The 23,121-nt window shown below is 37.1% G+C and overlaps 4 protein-coding genes and 2 long non-coding RNA genes across 6 annotated transcripts; 3 read left to right on the top strand and 3 right to left on the bottom strand.

Annotated features, from left to right (window-relative positions):
- Positions 1–1,230: 1,230 nt before the first annotated feature.
- Positions 1,231–3,741, top strand: LOC143462606 (protein cornichon homolog 1-like). Its single transcript, XM_076960831.1, has 5 exons — positions 1,231–1,414; positions 1,541–1,609; positions 1,762–1,874; positions 2,003–2,146; positions 2,945–3,741. The coding sequence occupies exons 1-5, from the start codon at positions 1,334–1,336 to the stop codon at positions 2,970–2,972; spliced, it is 435 nt and encodes a 144-aa protein (XP_076816946.1). The 5' UTR covers positions 1,231–1,333; the 3' UTR covers positions 2,973–3,741.
- Positions 3,566–5,560, bottom strand: LOC143462605 (glia maturation factor gamma-like). The gene is made up of 5 exons (XM_076960830.1): positions 4,762–5,560; positions 4,520–4,613; positions 4,314–4,413; positions 4,057–4,213; positions 3,566–3,895 (listed from the first exon to the last, which is right to left on the bottom strand). The coding sequence occupies exons 1-5, from the start codon at positions 4,777–4,779 to the stop codon at positions 3,824–3,826; spliced, it is 441 nt and encodes a 146-aa protein (XP_076816945.1). The 5' UTR covers positions 4,780–5,560; the 3' UTR covers positions 3,566–3,823.
- An 860-nt stretch (positions 5,561–6,420) lies between these two features.
- LOC143462607 (uncharacterized) lies at positions 6,421–7,061 on the bottom strand. The gene is made up of 2 exons (XR_013118185.1): positions 6,926–7,061; positions 6,421–6,738 (listed from the first exon to the last, which is right to left on the bottom strand). It is a non-coding gene; the product is annotated as an uncharacterized LOC143462607 (long non-coding RNA).
- Positions 7,062–9,587: 2,526 nt separating this feature from the next.
- Positions 9,588–12,332, bottom strand: LOC143462703 (uncharacterized). Its single transcript, XR_013118202.1, has 3 exons — positions 11,753–12,332; positions 11,474–11,555; positions 9,588–9,988 (listed from the first exon to the last, which is right to left on the bottom strand). It is a non-coding gene; the product is annotated as an uncharacterized LOC143462703 (long non-coding RNA).
- Positions 12,333–15,302: 2,970 nt separating this feature from the next.
- LOC143462374 (uncharacterized) lies at positions 15,303–19,167 on the top strand. The gene is made up of 5 exons (XM_076960508.1): positions 15,303–15,860; positions 17,484–17,670; positions 17,747–17,963; positions 18,353–18,462; positions 18,602–19,167. The coding sequence occupies exons 1-5, from the start codon at positions 15,516–15,518 to the stop codon at positions 18,658–18,660; spliced, it is 918 nt and encodes a 305-aa protein (XP_076816623.1). The 5' UTR covers positions 15,303–15,515; the 3' UTR covers positions 18,661–19,167.
- A 136-nt stretch (positions 19,168–19,303) lies between these two features.
- Positions 19,304–22,560, top strand: LOC143462375 (putative Nudix hydrolase NudL). Its single transcript, XM_076960509.1, has 2 exons — positions 19,304–19,662; positions 21,087–22,560. Exons 1-2 carry the CDS (start codon positions 19,568–19,570, stop codon positions 21,754–21,756), a joined length of 765 nt encoding a protein of 254 aa, XP_076816624.1. The 5' UTR covers positions 19,304–19,567; the 3' UTR covers positions 21,757–22,560.
- The last annotated feature ends 561 nt before the right edge of the window (positions 22,561–23,121 follow it).

Genomic DNA, 23,121 nt, shown 5'->3' with positions numbered 1-23,121 from the left:
CCCTGCAGACTGGCTGGTAAGGGCCTGGAGCAGGGGTGGCCAGACCTGCTTCATGCTCGAGCCGCATATAACAAATTCCAGTTTTAAAAGAGCCACAATCAAACACAATAAAAAACACAAATTTATTCACTCACAACGAAGCTATTGATAAATATTATTGCTGCGTGGTGATACTATGAGTCTCCACCTGGGCTTCACCAACTCTTTTTGCAATTATTAGTATAACCGTAACCAAGACTTAAAACTAGGTCAGCCGTGACGTACACCTTCAATCTAACACTTTACTTAACTACAGTGTACAAGTTAGCACACTTCTGTACAATAATGTACTTTTTGGAGTGTAATTTGATTATTACTAACAATGAGTCCGTTGTTACTACGTGTGATAGAACGCATTGTTTCATAATCTGATCAAACATCTCTTTTAGACTGGGAAAATGCATGTCTAATTCAACAATGCTAATTCATTAAAGAGCCGCAATCAAAGGCTCAAAGAGCCGCATGCGGCTCGAGAGCCGCAGTTTGGCCACCCCTGGCCTGGAGGGTAATGAGCTTCCAGACCGCAAAGTATGACAGATAGACAACAAAGACTTTTTGGTTGAAACGATATCGCACACCGGTAGGCATGGATGACACACCTTGACAGACAGAAATCTTGACGTGACTCGAGACACTTCTGCCAAAGACTTGTTGTAAAAATAGACTCTCCATTTCGTATAGCCATATATATATAATTGTGAATTGAGCTAGCCTAGTTTACTACCACACCATGTAGCAAGTACACCCGAGATGTTTTGTACAAACGACTTAGCATAACTGGAGTAGAGCAATCTCTTTATGAAACACTTCTTTTCCATTTTCTATTGTAAAAGGCTGCTCCTGGCCTAACACAAACGACCGACGTACCACAAGTTTCGGTGCAAACCCGTGTACCAGAATTTTGCTTCTGCATCGCCAAAATCTTGGCGAAAACTGCGATACTCTGCAGTCTGGCCTATACACACCGTAAACTTTTGGGTATAGTTCATGAATATGCGTCCAAATTGGTGTAAAGTATTTAGGGACTGTTACATCATGGCTCATTCAGTCCTTCCCTTTCTGATCTTCATATTGATGTGCAGAAGTGAAGTAGACCAAAAATGTTTGCCTCGACACACCCAATTTTTCATTGAGAATCTTTCTGTAAACATAGACTTTCTTTTAAAAGTTTTGACATTTTAGCTTTATGGTACTAATGTGCGTGCGTTCGCTTTTCACTTAGAATAGTCAACTTGGTCTGACAGCTGTAATAGTTTTTGTATATATTACTGTTGATATTTGTTAACCACGTGAGATGGCTTTTACATTTGCTGCATTTTGCTACATCGTTGCACTTGTGCTCACGGCATTTCTCATCTTTTTCGCCATCTGGCAGGTTAGTTTGAAAAAAGCTTATCTTGTTTGTTGATAACAGTTGGATATTTTGATGAAAATGCTTGTTTTCATGGTTATTGGTATCTATGACACTGCGCTTACGGTATTACTGGGTATTTTATTGTAGATAATTGCATTTGATGAGTTGAAAACTGACTACAAGAATCCAATTGACCAATGCAACAGTTTGAATCCTGTGAGTTCTAACAATGTTCGATGATTACATTGTAGCTTGTTAATGTTAGATTTATTCGTTTTGCACAAAGGTAAATTGGGTGTTATGTGTTTAGCCTGATAACTGAAGTTAGGCTAAGCTTTACTTATTGTTTCATTTTTGTGCTTTTTTAGCTTGTTTTGCCTGAATACGGAATTCATCTTTTTTACAACTTGCTTTTTATTTCTGCATTTGAATGGTTAACTGTCTTTCTCAATCTGCCATTGATTTTGTACAATATTTACAGGTGATATACATATTTTCAACTCCACATCCATTACAGTAAATTTGTAATTTTCAACTTTAGTGATGTCGCTGTTATCGGTAACAAAAATTATTGACCCCATTCAAGCACCTGCCAATAATTTCACGCAGATACAGCAAACGGCCCGTCATGAGTGGACCCGGCTTATACGACCCGACCACAATAATGAACGCTGATATGCTCTCCTATTGCATGAAAGAAGGATGGTTCAAGCTTGCTTTTTATCTCATCTCCTTCTTCTACTACCTGTACAGGTGAAAACTGCGCTTTGTCTATTTTTTAATTGTTGCCAGGTGTCATTGGTTGATGAAATTAGCTTGTCTGCGATTCCAGTTGATGTCATCTGGCTCTGTTGTGGTGATACTGAGCTTATGTTTCAAAGAATTGTGTGGAAATTGGTAATTTCGTTTGGACTGAAAAAAAAACTATTCATTATTTGTTAGGTCCCCAATAGTATTAATGCCATAGTTGCCATGAAATTCGGAACAAAATGCAGACGATGTAGATTGGTTTGAGTGAGTTGATTGGTTGACATAACAAACTGTTTATGCAAACAAATATCTAGAATTTGAAGACAAAGATTTGATTATGATGAGACAGTATTCAACTATAGTTCTGATTTGGATTGTTTAAGCAAAAGCTATGCACCAACATAATTCTGACTTTCTGGATTTGTACCAATATGGAATTTAGATAGCTATGTATGGTGATACATGATAGTCATGATAATGATGATGGTCCATTCCTCACAGAATGTTTTTTTAAATATATTAGGTCAACATATTTTGTGCTTGCTTTAATTTAACAAACATAGACTAATTGCATGCAAAGTTGGACAATAATGTTCCTTTACACTGAAAGAAGAAAGTTATGCATCGTAGATGCTATTAAAGTAAATGACTGCCCACTATCTTAATCCTGCTCAGAGGTGTGCATTATATACTTGTTATGGGCACAATTATTAGGAAAGCATTTGAGTGGTTTTCTGGCAATGTAGTTATGGCTTCCTTTGATCAAAATCAACTTATGAGTTCTAAACTGTTCATTTTTAGGATGATCTATGTCTTGGTAACTTACTAAGAAGTGACTTAAGAGGCTACCACTGGATGACGCACTGTGGCTCAATCACTTCAACGTCTCGTAATCTACCAATAAATTTCCATTGAAGCAATCTGTAAATGGAGATGCAGTAAATTGAAAACTTGTGTGTGTTGTTGTTGTTTGCTTTGTGTGTTGGTCAATGTAACTGGAATATATGTTATTTTTAACTGACTTGTAGCGTTGAGATGAAGCAATTACACCTAATTTAATAAGAGTACACCATGCATGCAGTAAATCTAATTACACCTTCAAATATTAAAGCTAACTTAATTTGAAGAACTCCTTGCAAAACAATGCTGCTAAACTACTGTTTGACTGTTGTTTAAAATTGTATTGCATTATTATTTATTAACAACTGAATCTTATAAACCTGTGCGGAACATTCAATTTTGCAAAAGCCATAAAAAGTGTATTGTGGAAGTGAAACACGTTTTGTAGCAGAATTGTGATTTTTTATTTCTGGATTAAGTCAGCCCTGTGTTAGTTAATTGAAAAACATTTGGATTTTTATGTTGGTTGTAAAGCTCATGGCTATTGCATTGAGTTGTAGCAACACTAGCCAAGGTCTATACTCTATATGTTGTTCTTTTCGTATTAAAAAGTGAATGTAATAGTGATCTACAATAAAAAAAAAAACTGCATACAATACGATGACATGAAATCTAAAAACTGCTCAGAACATCAGGATTATTTTCATATATATGTAATGATTGAAATGGCTCTGGAATAAATGGAATATTGCTGATCATCACATGGTCAATTGTATGGGAAAACTTAAAAGCATAGAAATGAGTAGCGGTAATAGTAATTGCACTTCACTTAAAAAGGGTTTATCGGAAAAATTTGACCTTTTCTTGCAGCCAGTCTTCAGTCAGCATTTCTTTTTCTCGAATTTCGAAAACCTTAATGGAGTGAAACTTTTATTAGTTACTTGGTAAGTTTTTCACTCTATAATAATTAACATTTTATTTTCTGTTTCCTGATACAATGCAAATGGATCTGCACAAGGTATCGTTATTAGTGACCACTTAGTTTAATCTGCAAATGAGATTAATTGACGTACCTTAGTTGCACCTGAGATGTTAACAACGCTCATTTTTGATCCGGCGTAGAGCATGCTTACTTCAGATTTGCAGCCTTCAGGACAGAAATAAATAAGGCAAAGTGGATAAGTTACTCTGCCATCATCATATTTCTGCTCGTAACTGTACATCACATATGTAATTTAAAAAGGTCAAGGAAAAGTCTACTGACTTTCGATTAAAGTTTGGTCAATGTTCTTTATGTTTAGCATATTTCAGTCAAAATAAGCAAGGATATCTTGGGTTTCTTTCAGGAAGTTCTTCTTGGAGTTCTTCAATTGAAATATCCTCCAATTCTTCGTCGATCACAATTCTCTTTTCTTTAACATCAATTTTAACTAAAACACATCAAGATTTTACATGAAATAGCAGTAAAAAGCTTGCCGTGTATGAAGCCTTAAAGATTTTCAAAATTTATGAGCATTGTGATCATACTCTAGTCACCAATAATTGCGGCAGAGGTTTTCTTCTTGCTAAATCTTAGTTTCTTCATTTTCTCAGCAACGGCAGGATCAACATCACACATGTTATTTGTTTCCTGAAGAAGTGAAAGTTATAAATCTATTCCCATAACAAGTACCAGCCCAGCTGACTAATTCCAGCTGTTTTTCCATCTATACATCCTGATATGATAATATTACGTAAAAGTGTCCCAATGCTGTTGTGGTAACCTACTTGGTACTTACCATACTAACTGCTGCCATGGTCTACTTGCTGTTGTAATAATGTTGTTAATTGCAGTTGAATTGAATAAATGAAACTTCCAATATCACAGTGTTTATGCTATAAATCTAGTCTGACATAAAATGCTTAATAATACTTTTTTTTGAAGGCCTAATATTATTTGACCACTCCAAACAAAGATAAAACGACAGAAATGTGTGATTGCATATACGAGTAGTGTGGATTCGTACCATCCCTACTGGAAACTTTGTATGCTGCTTTTCTGAGGAAGAATTGCTGTTTTGCTCTATTTTCTATATTATTTAGCCTCGAAAGTAACACTTTGACATGGCAGATATTTTTAGTAGGGTGTTTCCGTAGCCTACCAGTTTGTGGAAGCCTAGTCAGGACTTGATAGCAACATTCCCAGATATTTATAGACAGTAATGTGAAACTGCAAAGTCATTCGGCTAGAACAGTTAGACAGTGAATACTCAAATCAAAGCTTTTGATAAAAACTCAGCTAGCCTATCTGCAATACCGATGCGTACAGTAAGATAATATCTTCGCACTGAGGAAAGTTTTCGCTCAACTATAACCCGGCCCCGGTTACCGAGTTAGCTAACCTTTCTGCAAGTTCCGACTGCCACAACATTTTTATTTTGTTTGTTTTTGATTTTCTATATAGTAATGCACGAATTTAACCAGGTCCACTGAACAGGACGTGAACGTGCAAGTGTCTTTAATGCCTTGCCCAAAGGCATATGAAGGCAATACAACGATATGGAGCAACTGGGTATCGAACACAGAATCTGGGTGGCGTTTATTGTGAGGCCAGCTTTCGAATCACTCGGCTACCGAGCCGACTGAATGGTAAGTGGTGGGCGAAGCTTAATATTTCGCTTATCCCAAACTATTAGTCTATCTGTGGAGTGAAATTTGGTAGCAGATTGCGGTTTCTTTCTTTCATACATAGTCTAGCACTATAGCCGGAAGCTTAAACCTGCATAGGCCTATAGTTTTGTAGAACCTAATCGTGTTTTATGGATATGCTGCGGTCTGTGAAAAATTGCAGCAGCAAATATGTACTTTTGCATGTTTTTTGTATAGGCCGATGTTTAGCACACACATAATATGTACACGTCCAATGTTGTTAATTCTTTTGCATTTTATCCGTACTTAAAATGAATTGAGTAATATCGGGTCTAGTATACAAGTGTACAACCGGATGACGTCACAATTTGAGTCGTTAAGGTCTAGTAAGCAGAAGAAAGGTGAACAAACTTTGCGGAATTGAGGGTTGAAATGAAGCAATTACACATAATTTAATAAGAGTACACCATGCATGCAGTAAATCTAATTACACCTTCAAATATTAAAGCTAACTTAATATGAAGAACTCCTTGCAAAACAATGCTGCTAAACTACTGTTTGACTGTTGTTCAAAATTGTATTGCATTATTAACAACTGAATCTTATAAACCTGTGCGGAACATTTAATTTTGCAAAAGCCATAAAAAGTGTATTGTGGAAGTGAAACACGTTTTGTAGCAGAATTGTGATTTTTTATTTCTGGATTAAGTCAGCCCTGTGTTAGTTAATTGAAAAACATTTGGATTTTTATGTTGGTTGTAAAGCTCATGGCTATTGCATTGAGTTGTAGCAACACTAGCCAAGGTCTATACTCTATATGTTGTTCTTTTCGTATTAAAAAGTGAATGTAATAGTGATCTACAATAAAAAAAAAACACTGCATACAATACGCCGACATGAAATCTAGGATTATTTTCATATATATGTAATGATTGAAATGGCTCTGGAGTAAATAGAATATTGCTGATTATAACATTGTCAGTTGATTGGAAAAACTTAACAGCATAGAAATGAGTAGTGGTAATAGTAATTGCACTTCACTTAAAGAGAAGGTTTTATCGGGAAGATTTGACCTGTTCTTCCAGCCAGTCCTTAGTCAGCATTTCTTTTTCTCGAATTTAAAAAACCTTAATAGAATGTAACTTTTATTAGTTAGTTTTTATTATATCCATCGTGATTTTTACTTATTAATTTTTTCACACTATAATAATTAGCATTTTTTTCTGAGACAATATATAATGCAAATAGATCTGCACAAGGTACCGTTATTACTGACCACTTAGTTTAACCTGCAGATGAAATTATTTGGCGTACCTTAGTTGCACCTGTCATGCTAACAACGTTCATCTTTGAGCCTGTATAGAGCATGCCTACTTCAGATTCGCAGCCTTCAGGACAGAAGCAAATAAGGCAGAAGGGATAAGATACTCTACCGTCATCGTATTTCTGCACGTAACTGTAGATCACATATGTTTTTTAAAGAGGTCAAGGAAAAGTCTACTGAGCTTTCGAATTTATGTTTAGCATATTTAAATCAAATAAACAAGGATATCTTGGGATTCTTTCAGGAAGTTGTTCTTGCAGTTCTTCGACCGAAATATTCTCAAACTCTCCATCGATAACAATTTTCTTTTCTTGAACATCAATTTTAACTAAAACACATCAAGATTTTACATGAAACAGCAGCAGAAAGCTTACCGTGTATGAAGCCTTACAGATTTTCAAAATTTATGAGCATTGTGATCATACTCACTAATAATTGCGTCGGAGGTTTTCGTCTTGCTATATCTTAGTTTTTTATTTTCTCAACAACGGCAGGATCAACATCGCACATGTCATTTGTTTTCTGATAAAGTGAAAGTTATAAATATTTTCCCATAACAAACACCAGCCCAGCTGGCTAATTCCAACTGTTTTTCCATCTATACATCCTGATATGATAATATTACGTAAAAGTGTCCCAATGCTGTTGTGGTAACCTACTTGGTACTTACCATACTAACCGCTGCCATGGTCTACGTGTTGTTGTAATAATGTTGTTAATTGCAGTTGAATTGAAAAAATGAAACTTCCAATATCACAGTGTTTATGCTATAAATCTAGTCTGACGCAAAATTCTTAATAACACTTTTTTTTGAAGGCCTAATATTATTCGACCACTCCAAACAAAGATAAAACGACAGAAATGTGTGATTGCATAAACGAGTAGTGTGGATTCGTACCATCCCTACAGGAAACTTTGTATGCTGCTTTTCTGAGGCAGAATTGCTGTTTTGCTCTATTTTCTATATAATTTAGCCTCAAAAGTAACACTTTGACATGGCAGATATTTTTAGTAGGGTGTTTTCGTAGCCTACCAGTTTTTGGAAGCCTAGTCAAGACTTAATAGCAACATTCCCAGATATTCATAGACAGTGAATGCTCAAATCAAAGCTTTTGATAAAAACTCAGCTAGCCTTTCTGCAATACCGATGCGTATGGTAAGATTACATCTTCGGACTGAGGACAGTCTTCGCTCAACTTTAACCCGGCCCCGGTTGGCAAATTAGCTGGCAATGCACTGGCACTGGCAAATTAGCTGGAAATGACAACTGCATATACTGATTATATTGAACCTTCTTTGACCCTATTCTAACTAGGCTTGGCTTCTCCCGCACACAGTCATAGCAAAACGTCGCGTACAGTTGCATTGTTTGCTGTAGAAACTTGAAATTTGGTGACTTTTCCTAAAAAATGTTCAGCTATCTGTCCATGTTTGTTTGATAAAGTTGGATTTTGTAATTTTTGAGATATTGTGATATTTTCATAATTTTGCTCTCTCTCCGCATTGAAGCGTATTACTCATTTACGCACCAATAACTCGACTAACTATTCTCTTGGGTTCTCTTCTCGCGGTCAGCTGGTTTTTCGCACAACGGGGGCGCGGCGTAACAAGAAAATTTCTAGAAATGTGTCACTTTTAGAAATACTTAATTTACACTAAATTCACTTTTCTAGTAATTAACGATTGAAAATGTGTGTGCGGGGTCGGCCACACCTAGTTAAAATAGTAAAGTCGCGAGCCTGGTTAGGATAGGGTTGAACGATTACATTTTAACAGAACATTGGCACAGCAACAGCATAAAAACCTCCATGTCACAGCGTTGATTGTAACAGCAAGATTGAATAACTCATAATGCACGTAGAACAGGCAACCACAGTATTTATATTATGATTTATGACTTAAAACGATAAGCAGGAAGTAATCGATTACGTAACGCAATGCAATGCTTCGCTAATTCGATGCTTAAAAACGAAAATTCTATATTGTATACAATCTGTATATTAAAATATCATCACAGCATCATTGCAATCGTACCGTATTTTCTTCAGGTACAAACTTCAAACTAACCACAACGAAATAAGCGGAATTATAGCACAAAAAATCCTCTCTGCTATAGGAAAGGTTATTCATTTATTTTCAAAATAATACATTGACTGGATACAAGCGAATTATACTACTCTCAAAATGTTCGACCTCCCGATTCCAACTTTTTGGAATTTGGAAAGCACATAACCGGATGACGTCGCGGTTTGAGTGGTTAAGGTCAGAAGAAAGGAGAACAAACTTTGCGGAATTGTGGGTAAATTAAAGACAGGATACACACAGAGTAAATTCCGCAAGAAGAATAAAACGTGGATTTTTATAAATAGTAGCCTACAGTAACATAATCTTTATCCTTAGAATGAGCAAAGCCTTTGCACGAATTAAACTCGTCAATCCGTATAAGTTGTTTGATTTGACGATCCGTAGCTTTGTGCAAAAACTGATTGGCGGGCACTTTTTATTTACCTCGGTCGGCTCGGTTGCCAAGTGGTTAGAGAGCTGGCATCCCAACAAATGTGGCTTGTGTTCGACACGACACTTGCTCCTGTTCAGTGGACCTGGTAGACAGTTATGTATTCGCGCAATACCTTATAAAAAAATGCAAAACGAAGAAAAAAATGTGTGACAATCGTAACTTGCACTAAAGATAGCTCGGTAACTGGGGCTCGAGCGATGATGATTCATCGCCGGTTTTAAGTCGCGCAAAGACTTTCCTCAGTCCGAGGATAAACATTATCATACCATACGTATTCTTTTTGTTGAAACAACTCAGCAACAATTGGTTCTGTACACTCTCAAAAGTTTAGCAACCGGTTCACTAATGTCAGTAAATGATTCGCGCGAACTAGCTGAATACCAACACTATACTTATACCATGGTCTTTATTTACTGTGTGTATTGATGAATAGAGACTCTACTATGTTGTGATTTAAAGTCATGTTAATTTTCATCAGTTTTCGGCATAATTCTTCATGTCGGTGGATGTCGTGCCAGAGCAACTTAGCGCAGGTCTGAAGTGAAATGCAAAATGTTTTTTAAACAAGCCAAGTTGCTTTAATTAGGATTATTTATCTGTTATCGTTTATACTTTATATCTGCGATACTGATATACCCAACTTAAATGCAAAAATTTTATACTGATATTTTACCACTTTTGCAAAAAAACTTTGAAAAGGTCGCAGATTTCAATTTGAAAATTTGAAATTTTGCGGCATACGTTTGAAATTTGTCAGTGGCCCTGCTGTAGGAGAAATAGCTCATAGCGAGCTTACCATCACAAGCCTATCGAGTCGTATCTCTGCGTTTAAGAGCCCTTCTCCTGTGCTTGCGCAGAAGGCGGCGATAAAATCTGATGGATTTCATCACTGTTGTCAAAGTTTGTTTTGCTCTGTGTTTGAGATTTGTTTTATTGATTAGATGTGATTGAAGACTTGAAAATTGATGCCAATGCAATTCTCTTTACCGATTTTAAATCATTTCTTTCAATCGCTGAAATCGATGACTTTATTCTGCAACGGTCCTGCTTGACTACGCGTATTTTTTTTTAATTTCATCAATAAAAACTAAACAATCCAGAAGCATGCAGCGCGTTCTTGCTGCAGATTTAGGATTTTGCTTATTTTGTCGGATAAATCTTTGTGATGTGGAGTTCCGTGACAACTATGGTGTTGTATTTCTAATTGCAAACCGGCATTCAAAGTGCTTTCAATTTGATACTGTATTTTCCTACAAAACTTGCAGTTAAAGATGCTGTGTATTCATGTAACTAAATACCCTATAAATATCATCACACGCGTTGCTAAGAATAGAGAAAAATGTAAATCGGTCCATGAGCATAAACAGAAGAAAGCTGTCTTCGCTTGCAATTTCTCCTAACCTAAAGCCTAAGGCTCGTCCTTCACCCTTCACAACAGTTTTAGAATTACTGTATTACAGAAAGGCGACGTTTAATCGCACTTAAAGTGAGTCAGAAAGGACAAATATATTCCTTTATGATAAAGTGTGCAGATAGTTTACAGTGATCAGGCAGTTTATGAAACAGTGCACATTTATTGTCAACCTATCAGAAAGCATCGTTTCTTAACAGTGATCGCTAACTATTCTCCAATTTGATGAGAAATTTGCTCGTTCTAATTGGACATACTCGTTGATTCCGCCGTTTTGAAACATTTTACAACAATTTGTTCCAAAACGCTAGATTTCGTTGTGCTGTGTAAGTTAATTTTCACGTTAAAAATGTCTTAATGTCTTATTTTTTCATCAAGATCAAAATAAGTTCAGGCTAACGAGATTAAACAATCCATGGCATTCCATTGAATGAAAAAGTTTTTATAAATTTTGCTGAAAATATGTAGAAAAAATGCATAACTAAGGGTGGGTTTGGTCTTTGAAAGTTTGTTTAGTAAACTCACGCGAGCAAATGCGATTATATGATTTAGTAAGCTATATATTTATTTGTACAACAAACCGATTATATGAATCCTGCTAATACTTACCTGGTTTCGCCGAAGTAAGCGCGAAGGTTATGTTGTGTTTCATGGACCTGCATTCCACAGTTACCAGTCAGCCTTGAGGAAGCTAAGCATCGAACTGTTATTTATTACCAGTTTAAGTAACGCTTTCGCTTCAATTCACCATCAACTCAATTATTGACATAGTCTTGTTCGTTAAAGAGCTAAAGCATAATAATTTAAATGATCATTGTCAAATTATTGTAATCGAACCACAATGAACAACTCTTTACAGTGATTTATGCCTCGACCTCATCGCATCACCTGGCTTGTTGTGAGTTGTGAGAAAATCCCAGTTCTGTTTTTCTCCCAAATTGGCAGCCAAGCGACGGTTGTCCCACCGTTCAATTTTACACTCATTAGTGGTGGGAAGGGCGCGGTGTAAAGAGGCTGCTTCGGTTCAGACATAGACGCGTAAATGACGGCATTTAATTTTGCTCAATTATTTATTTTTTTTGCAATGAAATGATTCATTGTCGCGTCATAATTATGACGAGGAAATTACGATTATGTGGAAATAATTTTGTAATTGTTATTGACAATGATGGCTCAAGATTAGGTGTAATCGTAAAACGAAAATTTGCTATAATTATGTGATGTCTATTTTATTGCAGTGAAATGTTTTGCAGTTGGTGCTTCAGATCGCAAAGTTTCCTGTTTTTAACAAAAGCACGATCTTTTCCAGAAGCTGCAAAAATATTTACTTGATATTTGTTTAGTAGGTACGTGTTACATTACGGGCTACAGCTGGGATTTCTATGGGCGGCATACAACTAATTGTCGTTAATAACAATTACCGACACCTTATGATTAATAAACTGCGGGCACAAACAACTTGTTTACCGCATAATTGGGCCTTTGTTTTGTCATAATCCCTCAATTATTCCTCTCCGGTTTGCTGGAATTAAATGAATATTGGCGCATGAAATGCGGTGGGGCTTCATTTGATTCTAGCTTTGCCTTCCTAAATTATTTCCTGCCTTTGTTCGCTAAGAATTGAATCAAGCTTTAACTCGATTTAAACCGTTTGCTTATGCTACAATGACATGCGCGCCATAATTTAAATCAGGGTTTGGGCTCAATCGAAAGATTTCATCCTGTCAGTAGCTTAAAGAGCAGCAAGAGGTTATACGTCAAGGAGTAAATTCTGAAGCATTGAAACAGGGTTTTAAAGAAATTTTCTTTCTTAACAATTTCGTGCGATGAAATTTTAAATTTAAAGACATCAGAACGCTTTCGATGTGCAGCATGGTTGGGCAGACCAGAGGCGAATTGTTTACTGCAAAATCTTCAACATAACCCATATGTGCCATCATAATCACTGCGTAAGGATGACCTCAATCGTGACGTAATGCGTTCATTTTCTGGGTTAGTTTTTTGGAGGAAATTCGTCCGCCATAGCAATCGGTAATGACAAGGTTTGAACTTCTTAGGAGCCTTATAACGTGTTGAGATTGAAAGCTGACAATTATCTTGTCTTGAGCGGAGGAAATTAAAAATATTTCCAAGGTAGAGACGCCCATTGCAGTTTTTGCGAAAGAGTTTTTTGCGAAAATTCGCCATTTTGCTGCAATTTCGCTGCAGTTCCGCCAAAAATGGCGACGTCACGTATATTGTGATGACCGCGAAGTTGCCGCGCCGCAAGTTTAAGTTTAACTTTTCAAAGTTAAAGATTTATTCGAGCGTGTTTGTGCTGTCAGACGTCACCTTTACGACTGGGTAAAATTGGTAAGATCCATGCTTTGGTTATTTTCACTTTCATGTTACAATTTACGTAATAATAAGATCTGTTACTTAGTAATAAAATCGTATCACAAATTGAATTTAAGGAAAAGCGAACGTTCGAAGATCCAGTTCGGATTACCACATCACAAAAGTTACCTATTACGTGATAAATGAGTAACAATGAGTGGGCGGGAGAATGTCATTCGTTTCATCTCATCGATTTCCATTTTAAGTTTTGTTGAAAAGCAAAATTGGAACGAAACCTATTGCAACCGCTGTAACTGTAGAAGGAAGAATGTTCATTAATTGAAGACCGAACTGGACGCTTCACATCTAAATGTACAAAGTATCTCACAGGCTTGCTGACTGTATTAACCTGGATATGTGCCGTCGCCGCACCCTCGAACCCAAACAATCCACGTTTCACTAAATTATGACGTCCGGTTTAAACTATGCGGTTTTGTTTGAAGAAGTGTTACGTCACAATTGGTTAAGTTGGCCTTAGAAAGGGCAGCATACACGCCTCAGTGTAATCCTTTATTTCAAACCGGGACTGAATGGTTAAGGATAGGCCGGAACATTTTGAGATTTTCTGTATTTCATCAGCAGATTTTGTCAATCGTCAGTTGGGAATAGAAAGCGTTAGGTTTTTAGACTTGGGCTTGTCGTAGTTGTTGTTTGGTACTTGGCACCGACTCATACTGCGTTTAGAATTTATTGACTTGAGTTGTCTTTTAAGTATTTGCTGAAACAAGATTATTTTTGCGAGGTTTAAATCATTTATGTGTTTTGTTTCGTAACAATTCATTATAATTGTTGTCAATAATCGTCTCACTCAGTTCGGAAAACTTTGCGGTTCGACTTGAAACTTTTATTTCTAAGTAAAGTTTGTCCTTTCAAAATTTGCACAACAATTTAAATCGTGGAGATATAAATTACTTTGAACACAGCGATAACATCGCGATTACCCGGATTTGCTTCGATGAATCACTTGTCTTTTTTGTTTGTGACGTCATTATAGCAATTGTCTTTTCAGAAGAGCAAATCTGGTATCGACTTAGAAATGTTGTCGAAACCTTTCTCCAATGAGCACCAACTTAACCGCAGCGTTCCACAGCAACAGGCTGGTCCAATCGCCTTTTTTGAGAAAGGAGTTCTCCTTAACGAGTTTGTGGTTCTGTTTTTCGTTGTATATGCCCTAGCACCATCGCTACTAAGTGCCTTGTCTCGCCATACACGCTTGGTTGTGACGAAGGGAGAGGATTTTGTCGTTTACGCCGATGCTAGAATCATAGGCATAGGCTTCAGACACTTTTTTAAACTGTGCGGCCGGCTTCTTGGACATGGCTGACTTATGCTTAACACTCCAGTAAGTGATCGCTCTGTAATATCTACTTGACATCGCTTCGACAACATTGGTGTTGTGTAGGTGTTTGAGGTGCATTGAGTTGGGAGCTTGGTGTGGGCCAGGTGGTGCCTTTACAAGTTTAACGGAGCTTAGCGGTATGTTAAACGTAATAACTGATATTACCAGCAATTTCGCTAACCCACCGAGCCTGTTATTTGCCAAGCGCACGGCTCATCTGTCGCGAAAAAAAGGGAATAGATCGTCGTTGACGAAGAGGGCTCTGTGTTATGGTAAGGAGAAATGCCATTCATGATAAGACGACAAAGCGTCCCGTCGCCAAAATATTGTTGCTATGCGCATGGTCAAGGCACCAAATAAATTGGTTAAGAATAAGCGAAGAATGTCTCGCAGAAGCTAGAATTTATATTGAAAACAGTTTATTGTGATTTATACTACTGGATTATTGGATCATAGCTATGTAACAGTAAATTTAGCTTTAGTTTGAGTCGAACAGTCCTATCCATAGTTTGGTAAGATATGCCTAGCCTTGTAAGTGGACTTGTCAAAAGCGTTTTCAAAAGCCTTTAAGTGACCCTTGTTTCTTTATTATCGTTTTATGACGTAACACCAGAGGGAGAAAGGAAAGTAAGGAATCTTCAGTTAAGTTTTTTTTTAATAATTTGATAACAATTTGAAATGAAAATAATTAATGTCGTTCTTTCGTTCTTCTTATGCGTATAGGCCTAGGGTCAATGCAGTTCGACACACAGAAGTGAAGCGAACTTCTGGATTGGATTGGAATGATTGAAACCCAGGAAGAAATTATTTGCTAACAAAGTGGCTTCTATTGCGCCATTGGATCAAACCCCACTGACAAGCAGCGGTGGATGTTTAGTTTGTTGCTGGAAACGAGCCTGGACCAAAGGAAGACGAAACAGTAGTGAAAGCGTGGAAATGGGAGCCCAGCCCGAAACAGAAGTTGTCTGCCAGAGTTTAGTTGAAAAGAAAGTGGACAAGCGAAGATTTCCAATCGGTCCAATTTGGAAGAAGAAGCACTGCGCCCTGAACTCAGAGGCCATACGCTTGTACCGAAGCAAGGTCAAGTTCAGTGCAGGTGACCGACCGTTACGGACAATACCGCTTTGTCACATCAAGAAAGTGAAAAGACTTGAAGATGAAAGAGACACGAACATGAATTATTTTACCATCCTCACCGAACAAGGAGAAGTTTTGACATTTCGAACGAAGTCAGACGTCGGTTGGGTGGCCCAGATACAGATACAGCTCATCCATTATAAGGTGAGGGTTAGGATCATGACATTTACTGCCAGCCTGCAATTAATCCAGCGTGCGTCATAGCTCACATGTTAATGACATGTTTGCTTAATTATGCTTGTAAGTTGTAACTGTATCAACATTGGGTCTGAGCCTGCAGTTTAAACTGAGGCGAACCTTTGCAAGTCTGGCCTCTGTACACTTTGAATGCAAAGCATAAGTCACGGTGTTGCTTAAATTGTGATCAAAGTTTTGTTGCTTGACTGTAGGGCATGGAGTGTGTTTGGTCCGGGACTGTTAAAACCGTTAGAATGACGACAAATTCCTTCTAGATTGTACAGAAAATTCTGTGGAAAGGCCGCGCGAGTTCTTTGTACGGTTTGTTAAAATGAATTGTCCGGTTTCATGTTTCGTCACAAACGGAAACTCGCATCGTTAATCACGCGACCACGTGTCGAAAGCTGGACTGAAATCGACTCCTTTTTCCAGTTTTTGTTAATTGCTATGACGCTGTTATCTTTGATGTAGGCACGAAAACTTGGTTTGTGACGTCAAATAAACTATAGTTGTTAACTTGATGTACGGCTAGCCTGTCATTTTGTGCTTTGACGTGTAATAGGCTAGTCCATGTGTCATCTCAGCCGTAAGTCGTGAAGCCTGGAGCGGCTTTTTGTGACGTAATAATGCAGTCGTAATTTGTAAAGTTGAGACCAGTGTCTGAGACAAGCATTGCGGGACCGTGTCGGCCACAATAACTCGTTACTGAGCCTTGGTTTTAAAGCTTTGTAAGTTTCTATTCGCTGACGTCACTCCATTGGACGATAATTGCTGACAGATTTCTATTAATCTTGGCTTACCTTCGCTTCGGACGTGTTCATAGTTTTATATAGTGCAGGTGATGCAGATCGAGACATTTATTAATACTGTGATAACCACATCACACTTTTTGCTTTCAACCGAAACAACATTTCGAAAACACCTGTTACCATACGTTGTGATGTCACAAAATATTGTAATACGTCATAATCGCCAAGTCATAAATAATCACTTTTTATTTGGAAGCTAGCGAGAATTTTCGCCGTTTCATATGAAATCGAGTTTATCGCTTCCAACTTCCCAAATTTGAGTCCAAAGTTCGCTTCTGATCAAACCAACGCAGCAGCGATTATTGTCTTTCTGGGAATCGTCCACGCCTTAAGTAGTGTGGCAAGAATTTACTATGACGTCACAATTGCTAGCGTGACTTGATTAAGAGCGTTCAGTTGTGCAGAAAAAAATCTTCCTTCTGCTCTTTTTTGTTGCATTTTCGTCAAAAATCAACGTCGTATTTTTCACTGTTTTTTTTTCCATTTACGCTTTGAATTAGTTGTTTGTTTCTTATATTTGGGCACAAATGTTCCGGTAAAATATGTTTTCAATTTTTTGGGTTTTAGTATTCACTCCGAGTATGAGTCGTACCAACACTGCTTTTGAATTATGGTAAAAGATTTTTACGCAGCTTGTTAACTTATTTTGGGTTTGTTTGGTTTGGACCAGCCGAGTTCTTACGCAGTGTCTGTTTCTAATTCGAGCAGTTGGTTTTGTTCGGTCATAGTTACTTTATGACGCTCAGTAATGATTTAATTGGCATTTTATTAACATTTTCAGAATCGTCAAGACATCTTAAGATACAAGCAGCTCAACCAGAGCATGGCGGTCGCGGAAAGCGCGCTTCAGAGATTATGCTGCAATGCACCAAACAACAATGACGTCACAAAAGAGGTGTGTCGCCGAAAGATGACGTCAAAGGAATACAGAAGCGTCACTCTTCCCAACCACAGAAGTAGTGGGATCGGTAGGTGGCGCAAGAAAATTACCTTAGACGCCTTTAGTGACGTAACGTCGACTAAACGCGATTGTTTAATTTATAGGAATCGGTCTCACAGTGATTCCTCTTCAAGATGGCCGCGTTGTGGTCAACCGAGTTTTAGAAGGCGGCCCTGCCATGCGATTGGGTATCATACAGCCACGTGATCAGATCATATCAGCCAATGGGATCCGAGTAACGAGCGTGGAGATGCTTTCCCATGTCGTCAAAAATTCTCCGGAATCTGTGACGTTGATGGTGAAACCTCGCATTGCGAAAGTGTAAGTCAAGATTTTGCGAGTCATCTGTACAAAGTTCTCAAACTCGTTTCACGCGATACTTCATGACGTCACAATCATAAGATAAAACGTGGTTTGTTAGCTACAGCCTCAGTAAAATAGCTGAGTCGTTTGAACTTTGAATTTCTTTTAAGTTTCTTACAACGTAAAGCACCCGCACTTATTTTTCTACAAAAGTGCGTGTGCAGCAAAATCCCTTTTGTAAATCAATTTCGAAAGTTCTTACGTCTAGACTTGCTTAGGCAGCCATTTGCTTTCTATTTGAGTAGGCTCAAAGCTGGTACTGTATTCTATATGAAGGCTCGGAGATTTACCGTACATGCTTGTTAGGTTATTGTGATATAAATATAATGCATTGTGATGTCACACAGATCTCCTGATCTTGATGATCCGAAAATGTTGTTAAAGGAGGTTGAATCAGGAAGTCCGGAGTATATCAACACACATTCTGAATCCGATGTCAAGCAGAGATTTGAGAAAGGTGGGGTTGTAATCATAAGAAGGGGCCTGCCTCCTGTTTAAGATTGTTTTTGGACTTAAGAAGCACAACTGATTAGATCGGAGAGATTAGACACGCTCTTTTTAGGCGCCATTAACTTTCTCTTAACTTTTTTTCGCAGGTTTATTAAAACAAACCGCTCGAAGGAAAGAATCCCCAAGACACTTCAAATTTACTTAAAATGTCGTAGCGTCTTGTAGTGGACAAGTGTATTTTCGATGATGACCACGAGATGGCGCTAGCTTAACCGTTTAAGTACGATTGATTTAGTGTGACCAAAGAAGAAAGCAGAGTCCCTTGAAATGTTTGGCATGGAACCGGGAAATATATCTCAAAAAAATTGTTTTTGTTTCAAGATTGTTATCTATCCCGTTGGGCCGCCTGAAAAGACTGATAGGAAGGCGTGAAAAACAAAAGACACTTTCAAAACCTTACTTTTGCGTTTGTTTCTTATGTGCAATTTCTCGTGGCGAAGTTGACCAAAATTATAATTTTCCAGCCGCTAAAGGTCATTATGACGCGATATTTTTGAAAAACTCGAAGCTTGCGCTTGTTACTTTTTGCGTCGATGTTATTCAGAAGAAGTTAATTTATTTATTTTCTATATTTGCGTTTGTAGTAATACTGCTACTTTTTAACTTGTTACTTTCTGGGAAATGAATAAAATAATCCAGTGTAGATTTTAAATCATGCAAAGTTCATTCGACTTTAACAAACTTCATCAGAGTTGCCTTCATGCCTGCGTATGATGCGATGTCTATGACTATATGCAAGGTAGTGAGATGTCTATGACCTTCAAAAGTAAACAAATCGAATTCTTTCAAGTTGTTAAAAAACTTCTGCAAAAATTTTAGGCTATTTATGACAGTCTGGCACCAAAGAGACCATCTGTGGTAATTAAATAACGCGCACATCATTCATTTTATTTTCCTCCTTAATGTGGGGGACGAAAAATTGTGCTGACGCAGGTAGTCACATACATATTAGCAGTTAATGACAAAAATTTCCACAAATTGCACTGGCAAATGTGACAAGGACTGGAGGGCAAAAACATTTTCAGAAATCAGCTTAAGCTACAACTTTCAGCATGGACTGGGCGGGAATAGAAGCAAGGCTGGCTCAACTGGAAATACAAAATCTACCTTTTCTTGAAAAAATTAAGATATATTGGCCTAAAAGAAGGTAACTTGACATTACGATAGATGGTAAATAATGTTAAATATTGTTGGTCTAAGATTAATTTCGCCTGTTTGCTTTATGGTACCATTGATAGCCTACGGTGCAAACTGTGAAAGAAAACTTTGAATGACTGATTTACTTTATAGACCTAGTTTCGATTTTGACAGAACTGCTTTAAATTAGCGTCTAATTCACCTAATCATGTAAATACCAGGATCGAGTGTTATATATATATATATATATATATATGAATATAGTGTAACACCCAGATTGGGAAGTTTGCTAAGTGCTCGAGGAATTGAAATCCACACACTTATTTGCGCATATAAAGCATATGCATATAAGCTAAAACTAAATTTTTCTGACACTTTCGAATTACGATTTGTTCCAAAACGTATGGAGCAATTCTAGCAGTGGTGTAACTTAGAATGGTCAACCATTATTTTGCGGATTGCATAATTGTTATTTTTTCAGCTTGTTGAACGGAGGATTTCTCACCCAAGAACAGCAAACTTTCCAAGCTGGTTGTTAAGAGAGTGTTATGTTGTTATAACCTCTTCACAGAAAGCCAGAGTGGAAAGTATGACAGTTTTTAACAAAAATTATGTATGCAAACTTTTCTGGAAAGTGTGGCAAATGCACACATCAGTTTCATCAGTGTGCATACTGAACTTCTTCCCAACCAATTTATAATAAACAAACAAAACAAATTTCTTTGTATTCTCTAAGATGCATGCAGAGATACAACTTTGATGGGACAACATCCATTAACGTGAAAAATTTAGGTGTGCACACTGTCAAGTCTTATGTATGCAAATTCCATAACTTCCACTGTAGCCATTCAAATTGTCAGTTTGGTTTGCTTGCATTAATGGACCAGCGCTAGACTTCACGGTTTAATTTTTAACCTCATCATTTTAATCAATTATGCAACACGAAAATTGCAGTTTCTGTGTTGCGCAACTTTTAAATGCAATTGAAGCAAATGTAAATACGTGCTCCAATGTGCTTGTAAGTGGTTATCTCTGTAGCTGCTGTTCCATAAAAGCCATTCTTAGTATTTTTGCATGAAATCGGTGTTTTGAGTTAAATAAACAAACCAAAACCAGCAATTTAGGTGAATTAGATATTCTCTAAACATAGATAGCATGTTGTCTGAGTTTTGCTCACTCCATTAGAGTGCATTATTTGTTCACTTATATAATTGCGTGTTTGCTGAGGTATACACATAAAATTTAAAGTGATCCAAAATTTTATGTTTGTTGCCTTTCCAGATCATTTGTTTTTTTGTACTACAGTTGCATTTTTCAATTTTAGACAGCAACAACCTATTTATGCATAGAAATATGCATGTATATATTCTATATTGTATATACTGTACATGCCTAAATTAATTTTTACATTTCAATAATAATTTCTTGTTGTAGGGCATCTGTCCTAGTTCCACTATTCCATTTCGATGGGAAGGTTTACGTTTTGCTAACGAAGCGTTCAGACAAATTGACTTCACATTCGGGTGATGTTTGCTTCCCGGGTGGTAAACAGGATGAGGATGACGCTTCTCTCATCCAAACTGCACTCAGAGAAGCTGAAGAAGAAGTTGGTCTGAAGAGTGAGCATGTCCATGTCTTGGGTTCCATGATTCCATTCTTTTCATATACCAAGCTTCTCGTGTTTCCAATTATTTGTCGTCTTAAAAATTTGGATCAGATACGACTGACCATCAACCGGGATGAAGTTGACGCCGTATTTGCATGTCCACTTGACTTTTTTCTGAGTAACTCAAACCACAGATTTGTAAAAAGCAAACTTGATGACGTAATGTTGCACGTGTACAATTGGTTTGTTCCATCCGTGCCAACATTTCTTGAAAACAACTTTCTTCAAACTGTGTTTGGTTGTGGTGAACATTCTCATTTCATTATTTATGGCCTCACAGCACAAATGGCTTTGTTAGTGGCTGTCTTTTTTTGGAATAAATCCATTGAATTCGGAGGAAATATTTTTGAAATATCTCAATTTTTGAATGAACAGAAGAAATATCTACAGAAGAAAATTCTGCATGTGCTGGAAATTACAGAAACATCCAAATTATAAATCTTTCTTCAATTTTCTTATCCGGCAGCCATTAGTTAGTGTCTAGCAACAAATGTCAACCGAAATGTTTTGTGTTTTTGTGAATAAGTTTTGTCGGATTGAGTCGATGGATACGTTGCACTTTGTGTTTATTATCGGAACTTTCCTCTTGAAATTTATTGTTGTTTATGCATTAATTTGGTGGAAATATTGTTGAGGTTACAACAGCCGCCATTTTTTTGTTCCTGGTCTGTTAAAGTATATATGCTACATTGTACTCTATTTGCAATATAATTTTTCAAAAGCCGCATTGAAATCATGACAAAAATTGCTTCAAAAACATCTATGGCTCAAAGAAAGGAATCTGTCACATTTTGTGTGGTCGCGAGTTTTGTTTGCAGTTTGTCAATTTCACTGGTAATTCTTTCGTACAAACGCAGTTTCCTGTTCTAGCTAACAGTGTAAGCATAAGCGTTCATTTATTGTTCCTACTGACTGAAGCAGTCAGAACGTTACGCATGCTTCCACCCTTGATTGTTTTTTAATGTTTAGTAGAATTAGAATGAATTGCGATTACAGATAGTTACCCACTTCGGTAAAAACAACCGTTGCACTCTACCGTCTTCCTCTGGACATTATTTGGTTGTTAGATAATAAGCGCTTTTTCCATCTACTCTTTGCCTCATGCACGATTAGTTTGTTTAAATCATAGAAGATTTAGTGCAATATCTTGTAACATATGATACAATTTATTCTTCTAAATGTCGTGTGAAATTGATTGATTTTCATTATTGAAAGTATTTGCAATAATAGAAGAATTTCTGAAAAGTATAGAAATACCGTTAATTTAGGTTCTTGCATTAAACAAAGCGTCAGTGGGTCGGGAATAGTAAAACTGCGACATTACATGAAAGATGTTATATCACTTCATGCATCGAAAACACGTAATGGAAGTCTTCTTGTTTAAGAGGACTGTACAACACATTTGCTCCATGCATCCGACTCTGTTTATTTGTTGACATACACGGAAGTCTTTACATGCGAGTGTAGGCCACAACTTTAAAACTTACCCGTAGAGTGCTACTATAAACTTATCTATTTTATGACATATTGAGTTAAGTTGACACGGTGTAACCACTATTGACCTTATTTATGTCACTTCAGCGCAGAGTTCGTCACATTTTCAAGATACATTCACGTTAAAATTACAGAGATAGTGTGCATATTTGAAACTTTACGAATATTAATCGGATTATTTTGCGAATGCAGATCAGACAAGTCAAAGTTTTTCGACTCATCACTTTAGGTAATGGAGGTGAAATGGACCAACCAAAGAGTATAAAGGAAATGTACTCTTTAGACCAGGGGTTCTTAACCTGGGGTCCA

Source organism: Clavelina lepadiformis, chromosome 6 (genome assembly GCF_947623445.1).
Source record: "Clavelina lepadiformis chromosome 6, kaClaLepa1.1, whole genome shotgun sequence".
NCBI lineage: Eukaryota > Metazoa > Chordata > Ascidiacea > Aplousobranchia > Clavelinidae > Clavelina > Clavelina lepadiformis.
Note: the sequence above shows the minus strand (reverse complement) of the source record. Positions and strands in the feature narration are given on the sequence as shown.

Excerpts from the sequence above, each read along its gene's own strand:
- LOC143462375 (XM_076960509.1), top strand. The coding sequence starts at position 19,568 with ATGGACTGGGCGGGAATAGAAGCAAGGCTGGCTCAACTGGAAATACAA. Across the intron at positions 19,663-21,086 it reads ATATATTGGCCTAAAAGAAG|GGCATCTGTCCTAGTTCCAC; the intron begins GTAACTTGACAT and ends TTCTTGTTGTAG.
- LOC143462374 (XM_076960508.1), top strand. The coding sequence starts at position 15,516 with ATGGGAGCCCAGCCCGAAACAGAAGTTGTCTGCCAGAGTTTAGTTGAA. Across the intron at positions 17,964-18,352 it reads AAACCTCGCATTGCGAAAGT|ATCTCCTGATCTTGATGATC; the intron begins GTAAGTCAAGAT and ends GATGTCACACAG. Across the intron at positions 18,463-18,601 it reads CAAGCAGAGATTTGAGAAAG|GTTTATTAAAACAAACCGCT; the intron begins GTGGGGTTGTAA and ends TTTTTTTCGCAG.
- LOC143462605 (XM_076960830.1), bottom strand. Across the intron at positions 4,214-4,313 it reads CTTCCTGAAAGAAACCCAAG|ATATGTGATGTACAGTTACG; the intron begins ATATCCTTGCTT and ends TTTTTAAATTAC. Across the intron at positions 3,896-4,056 it reads ACATCTCAGGTGCAACTAAG|GTTTTCGAAATTCGAGAAAA; the intron begins GTACGTCAATTA and ends CACTCCATTAAG.
- LOC143462606 (XM_076960831.1), top strand. The coding sequence starts at position 1,334 with ATGGCTTTTACATTTGCTGCATTTTGCTACATCGTTGCACTTGTGCTC. Across the intron at positions 1,415-1,540 it reads TCTTTTTCGCCATCTGGCAG|ATAATTGCATTTGATGAGTT; the intron begins GTTAGTTTGAAA and ends ATTTTATTGTAG. Across the intron at positions 1,610-1,761 it reads AATGCAACAGTTTGAATCCT|CTTGTTTTGCCTGAATACGG; the intron begins GTGAGTTCTAAC and ends GTGCTTTTTTAG.